Source organism: Serinus canaria, chromosome 21 (assembly GCF_022539315.1).
Source record: "Serinus canaria isolate serCan28SL12 chromosome 21, serCan2020, whole genome shotgun sequence".
NCBI classification, from domain to species: Eukaryota; Metazoa; Chordata; class Aves; order Passeriformes; family Fringillidae; genus Serinus; species Serinus canaria.
The window spans coordinates 7,819,737-7,826,939 of NC_066334.1; the positions used below are offsets into that span (position 1 = coordinate 7,819,737).

The 7,203-nt window shown below is 45.3% G+C and overlaps 1 protein-coding gene across 1 annotated transcript; it reads left to right on the forward strand.

Annotated features, from left to right (window-relative positions):
• Nucleotides 1–241: 241 nt before the first annotated feature.
• Nucleotides 242–5,683, forward strand: TARDBP (TAR DNA binding protein). Its single transcript, XM_009095511.4, has 6 exons — nt 242–507; nt 916–1,168; nt 1,886–2,049; nt 2,426–2,566; nt 3,245–3,415; nt 3,768–5,683. Exons 2-6 carry the CDS (start codon nt 931–933, stop codon nt 4,296–4,298), a joined length of 1,245 nt encoding a protein of 414 aa, XP_009093759.1. The 5' UTR covers nt 242–507; nt 916–930; the 3' UTR covers nt 4,299–5,683.
• Nucleotides 5,684–7,203: the final 1,520 nt, after the last annotated feature.

Consider the following 7,203-nt stretch of genomic DNA (forward strand, 5'->3'; position numbering starts at 1 on the left):
TAGCGGAAACGGGAGAGAGGCGTCACTGAGCTTTGTCAAGGATGTCTTTGCTAACGGCTGCTCCAGGCCACCTACACGGAGCTGGCCCGGGAGCTAGTTCCCATACCGGAGTTTAGCCGTTACGGCCCTCACAGACAGGTCCCGGACAGAGCCGTCTCCCGGCAGCTCCCGCGCTCGCGCAGGCGCGGACAGGACCGCACCACCAGTCCCGCGACTGGGGGGAGCGCAGCTCTGAGAGCTCCCGTCGCCGCCGTCGGTTCCGAGAATGCCGGCCCATCTCCGGCTGTGAGCGGGCGGCGCCCGCTTGGGCACGGCCGAGGCTCCACGCTCTCCCGCGCTCCGAGCGCCTCGCCACAGTTCGCTTCCCCCTCGGCCGCCTGGAATGGTTCGGCCCGCGCCCCGGCCCGGCCTCTGAGAGGCCGCGGCCGCCATTTTGTGCGGCGGCGGGTAGAGTGCGGCGGAGGTGGTTTTGAGGGGTTTTCGGGACGTCGCTCCCTTTCCTGACCGGTGAGCGGGGCCGGGTGGGGCCTGGCTCGGCCGCCCGCCCGCTGGGCTGGGGCGGGTGGAGCCGCATCCGGAGGTCGCGGGCTCGGGCGGGCCGGCGGGGACTGTGCTCCCGGCTCGCAGGCTGCGAGGCCGGCGGGGACTGTGCTCCCGGCTCCGCGGAGGTAGCCCATGGCGCCTCTGGGAATTTCCGCCGTGCTCGGGGACTAAGTCGCTCTTGGTATCTCCGTAGGTCCAGGACGGGCCGAGGTTTACGGCAGGCCGGGAGGCTTTAGTGTTAATGAATAGCGCGTTTCAGTGCCCCCTGTTGTGTAATAAAGAGAGATTCGTGCCTCAGGCCGGAAAAGATGAAAGCCAAGTCAGGGGGATAGGGTGATCGCTTACGCCTGCTCTTTCCTTTTTGTACTTCAGTAACTTCCAGCGAAGATGTCGGAGTATATCCGGGTGACGGAGGACGAGAACGATGAGCCCATCGAAATCCCGTCCGAGGACGACGGCACGGTGCTGTTGTCCACGGTGACGGCGCAGTTCCCCGGGGCGTGCGGGCTGCGCTACAGAAACCCGGTGTCGCAGTGCATGCGAGGAGTCCGGCTGGTCGAGGGCATCCTGCACGCCCCTGAGGCCGGCTGGGGAAACCTCGTCTACGTCGTGAATTATCCCAAAGGTTTGTTCTCGTGGCTTCGGATCTTTGTTCAGAGCTGCTTTCTTTAAGGTCTCAGTCGCTGCTGAAGCAACATGGCAACATGTTATTCTTTAACTCTCCAGTTCACAGAGATCAATGATTTATTCAGGTGTATGTTCTGCCGAGTAGGTTTGACCCCATTGAATTTTTTACTTTTTTAACACTCAACCTAAACAAGTACTTTAAAGACAAAGTCTTGCATTATCCTTGAAGGTTAGGCTTGTATAGGCCTTCAAACGGTACCCTTTGAAGTGTACCGTAATCTCTGTACTCACAGCCACTTTTCCTCAAGGCATGGATTGGTCAGAGGTACCATTTAGGAGTGCTCAGGAAAGGAGAAACCTGACCACCGTGCTCCACCCCCCAAAAAAAGAGCGGAAGGAAATAAATTGCTAGTGAAGTAGTCTTGTTAAAAGTTCATGTTTTTCCCACCTTATGAGACTGTGAATGTTGCTGGATAATTCTTAACTAATGCAGAACTAACTGGGTTAGTTTGCATTTTGGAGGCGGACCCGGTTGTGGACTGGCTTTGGTTCAGGGCCGTCAGATATGTGTTCCATTTAGCTCTCAACAGCTGGTGTGTGTCTCTTGCAGTCTGTACTCTTCCTCATCATGGGTTATAATTTAACACCGTGCAGTTCATAGTCAGTGGGTCAATTTCCAGCACTGAGGATGTCTAATATATTTTTTTATATTCAGATAATAAGAGAAAAATGGATGAAACTGATGCATCATCAGCTGTGAAAGTGAAACGAGCAGTGCAGAAGACTTCAGATTTAATAGTCTTGGGTCTTCCCTGGAAAACCACTGAACAAGACTTAAAGGAATATTTCAGTACCTTTGGAGAAGTTCTGATGGTGCAGGTAAAATCCAATTGCAGCTCAAGTAAGGAGGGACATTGGGTAAATATCAGGCTCCTGAGAAAGCAGTAGAAACAAAGGAGCTTTATAAACTTGGACAAGATCAGAAGCCATGTCTCTTCCTAAGGATGTCTTTTTTTTTTTCCATGAGCCTGTTAATTTTGGATTCCTAAGGATCCATTTTTCCTAAGGATGTCTTTTTTTTTTTCCATGAGCCTGTTAATTTTGGGAGAAGATGTTAAGGAATTAGAGGTTGCTGTGATAAGAATGGTTGGAAGACAGGTGAACTCTCAAACAGATTTTTGCCAAATTCATTCAGTAACAACATGCTTCGTACTAGTGGTTACTTCTGGTTTTTGTTTTTTTTTTTCCCACCTAGGTTAAGAAGGATATTAAAACAGGCCACTCAAAAGGTTTTGGGTTTGTTCGGTTCACGGATTACGAAACGCAAGTGAAAGTAATGTCTCAGCGTCACATGATCGATGGAAGATGGTGTGACTGTAAACTTCCCAACTCTAAGGTACTTTGGGATTTACCACTGCTTTTATTTGTACCAAACACTCCAAGTGCACCTCTTCATCAGCTGTGTCAGGGGAGAGCAGCTGCACAGATTAAATATCCGCTCTCGGATGTGGCTTTACTGTGAATGAACAGAGCGAGTGAGAGCAAAGAAGGAAAACAGGGAGCAGGTGGGTGAGCTGGAAGTAATTTGAAATGTTGGGAAAATCACTCATTATGTGAGGGAATGAAGTACAAATAGAAATCTGTGTTTGATGTCCAGCAATCCCTGCCTAACTTGCCTGTTACATGAATAAATGCAGAATGAAGCAGATGGAATCACTAATTTGGGGAAGAGCAGAACAAGTCTTTGAGTTCCAAACTGGAACCTATAGCTTCTATTCTTGTCTCTGTGTGCAGTTATTACAAAAAAGTGTTCTTCTGCAGTGGCCTTGTCACCATCCGTGTGTGTTGCTCCCATGCTCATTTTCTTGTGGTTCTTCCCCCCACCTTTACCAAGATGCAGCCATGTTCTTGGAATAGAATTTTTAAAATTTATTTAAGTCTTAAATTTACAATCTCAAACTTTCTTCCATCAGCAGCCCTCAGAACAGGCTAGATTAAGTGTGTCATTTACCATCCAGTAACTCAGTTCTCAAGGACTATAGGTGTGATAGTTTTTTCCTTCAATTCTCTCCAGCAAAGTCCCGATGAGCCTTTGCGCAGCAGGAAGGTGTTTGTTGGACGCTGCACCGAGGACATGACAGCAGATGAACTCCGACAGTTCTTTGCCCAGTATGGGGAGGTGGTAGATGTCTTCATTCCTAAACCCTTCCGAGCTTTTGCTTTTGTTACATTTGCAGATGATCAGGTAAGTCTTAAAATATTTTAACTTCATAGACTACATTTTAGTAGCATGATAAAGTATCATTTCTGGACGTACACATGAAATGCTTACTTGTCCACTGTCTGATTTATTGAATGGACTGAGACTACACTTTTAGATGCAGCTGTGCAGACAGGACTTTGTACTACAGTTAGTGTAGTGATGAATGCAAAGCTAAATCACTTCAAATTGAATTAAGTACATGCATATGCTTTCTTTGCAGGATAAATATCTGCTCAGAATTGTAGGGGATGTTTTGTGTTTTGTCTTGTACTGCTAACATTTATGAAAAAAAGGACATCTAACATACATTTAATCAGTCCCTTATTTCTTATAGGTTGCCCAGTCTCTTTGTGGAGAGGACTTGATCATTAAAGGAATCAGCGTACATATATCCAATGCTGAACCTAAGCACAATAGCAGTAGACAGTTAGAGAGAGGTGGAAGATTTGGTGGTAACCCGGGAGGCTTTGGGAATCAGGGGGGGTTTGGTAACAGCAGAGGAGGTGGGGGAGGACTGGGCAACAACCAGGGCAGCAACATGGGCGGGGGTATGAACTTCGGGGCCTTTAGCATCAACCCTGCCATGATGGCAGCAGCGCAGGCTGCCCTGCAGAGCAGCTGGGGCATGATGGGCATGCTGGCCAGCCAGCAGAACCAGTCAGGGCCCTCGGGAAACAACCAGCCTCAGGGCAACATGCAGCGGGAGCAGAACCAGGGTTTTAGTTCAGGCAACAACTCATACGGAGGGTCCAACTCGGGAGCAGCGATAGGCTGGGGCTCAGCGTCGAACGCAGGCTCCAGCAGTGGGTTTAACGGAGGCTTTGGTTCAAGCATGGATTCCAAGTCATCAGGCTGGGGAATGTAGATGCAGTGGGCTCTGATACTGACTCTATGGTGGGAAATCAAATTTTTCTAACTTATGGTAAGTATACTGTAAATTACATATATGCTAAAGTTTTCCAAATGAATTTGTTCGGTGTGCAGTATATTCAGCAGTATTTTTGACATTTTTCTTTTCTAAAAAAAAAAAAAGAAAAAAAGAAAAAGAAAGGTAAAAGGAATTTTCTAAGTTTTGTTACATATCTAGTTGGAATTTTGAATGTTTGGAAGTGGATTGCTGTTTGCCCGATAGGTGAACTGACACTACAGTCAATAGGAAAGGTTTATCCTGTAATACTTTACCCCTTGTTTCCTGGCTACCTGAGTTCTCTGCATGTTCGAAATGGAACCATTGGTCAGAGACAGCATTCTCTCCCTCTTGTTTTTAATTTGATCCCACCATAAGACTCTCCAAGTGCCCCGTTGGACAACACAGTGTCATTTTTGTTTGTGTTCGTTTGTTTTTTTTAACACTGTCTCCCCTCCATACTAAAGTACGATATGAAGGCTTCATTTAATCTCCGCAGTTCATCTCATTTCAAATGTGTATGGAAGAAGCACTTCATTGAAAGCAGTGCTGTAAATATTCTGCCTTAGGAATACTTCTGTCTACATGCTTTCTCATCCAAGAATACTTCATCACACCGCACATGCTGCGTCTTAGACGGTGGGTGTTCCATTTTTATCCGCTACTCTTTATTTCATGGAGTCGTATCAACGCTGTGAACGCAAGGCTGTGAGATGGAACCAGAAGGCTGTTTGAACTTTTGAAGCCATGTGTGGGATTGGTGGTGGTGCCGAGGCATGAGAGGGCTGGTATGTGCGAGATAAAGGAGCGAGCGCATGCAGAGACTTGGTGGTGCATTAATGGGATTTTATTTGACTTGGCGAGATGTCTCTCAATCCTGTGGCTTTGGTGAGAGAGTGTGCGGAGAGCAATGATAGCAGATAACGTACGAGTGTTTATTGCATTCAAAGGACATCCACACGTGGAAGACTTTAAGTGGGTTCTCTACCTAGTTAATCAATTAGTTGAATGTGTTACGTGAAATGAATATTTGTATTTCTTTTCCCTTATGTCAACTGCTGTGAATGCTGTATGGTGTGTGTTTTTTTTCTGTTAATGATTTGTAAGTGTGGTAATGTGACCTGAAGATGATGGGGGTTTGTGATGAGAACATTGAGCTTGCGGTGTGCTTTGCAGTAGCTCTTTTAGCAGAGATCACTAGAGCTCAGTGTGCCTCTCCAGGGTGGAAGTTCCACTGTTTGTAAGATACCCAAAAGAATGCTGTTTGCTGCAGTTTCGTGTTTGGATGCTTTTTATAAGATTTGTCACTGTAGGAAATTCTTAAATAAAACTGATTTAAGTAATATGTGTCTTTGTTTTGCAGCCCTGAATGCAAAGAATTCATAGCAGTTAATTAATTTTACCCTTTTGCGATGAACTTCTGTAAAGCTTTTTGCAGTCACTCGGTTTGTTTCAGATAAGCAGGTTCTAAAGGAGCCACCGCTCAGAACGTATCGATACCTGACACTCTCCTCTAAGCCACTGTAGCCTTGCACTGTGCAGTGACATAGATCTAAAATCCAGGTCCCACACCTTGGGTTGCCCGCACCTAGACTGGTAAGCAGCTCCCTCCAGATTTCATCTGTGCCAAGGAACGTTACTTGTTCTTTTAGCAATGGAAGTTCCTTATCAGAAGTGGGTTGGGGGAAACAGAGTTGCTGTCATGATGGATTTCTGTCCACATCTCCTTTGGGGATGGATGCTTTTAACTTGTTTTTAGATTAGCCCACTCACAGGAAGCAGGCTTCTGCCACACTTCCAGCCCAGAAGAATGCTCTTAACGCCTGTTAAAACTAGTCTCAGGAGTTTCCAGATGAATAAAGCACTGTAAATATACACAGACTGCTAAAGTTTGAACTGAGTTATGACAGGTGCAGAGGTGTCATGTAGGAGGCAGCTTCTTAACTAAGTGCAATGCATTAGAGCAGAAACAAGGGGAAGGTTATTTTCCACTTGTGGTATGAGCTTGAGGAATTATGTTGTGTACTTGGGGTTGCAACCCACTGCAGCTTTGATCTGTATTTTTCTATACACCATAGTACTGTGCTGTAGCTGTGAATATGGATAATTACACAGTTTTTAACCTATGTAATTTTCAAGTGAATCTTCATTACTCTATCCCACTGAGGCTTGTGAATAGCAGAGCATCTAAACAGCAAACAAAACTGCATGACTGAGTTTTCCACCTGCAGAATTAAAAAATCAGTTGTGCCTTAATGTGCTTAGTTTAAAGAGGGTTTCTAAACACCCAGGCTCAGAAAGAAATCCCACAGATTTGTTCATATTCCACTGAAAAAGTTGGTTACATTTTTTTTCTGCACCTTAATCAGAATAATCTCCAAACTGTCCCATCTGTGAATTTTGCATTTTAGCACTTGCACTATTACCAGCTACTTCTGCTGAGTAACACTTTAAAATGGTGTTCTTGGACCTCCAAAGACTAACTGTGACCCCCTGCAAGGAACCTCATGGTAAGTTTTTGTAATTAGCATGGTTTTAATTCTGTTTAAATTGCTCAGGTTTAGGTTTAAGAGGCTGGTTGGCCACACTGAATAGTCTTTGCTAATAATTTTAGCCTTCCTTCACCTTCAAACAAAATCTCCTTTTCAAGTTACAGTAGCATTTTAACTGCTTTGCGTACTTTAATGTTTAAAAGTGAGTAAATAAACTATCACTGAAAATACTAAAGTGTTTTGAGTCTTAATTTTTTCTAGAGATACTTCATTTTCAGTTGCATTACTTCAGAAAGTGAAATGCTAATGAAAGAATCCAAGATACAATATACATAAACTTCCTCTTTCTTGTAAGGGGGTCAATATAGAAA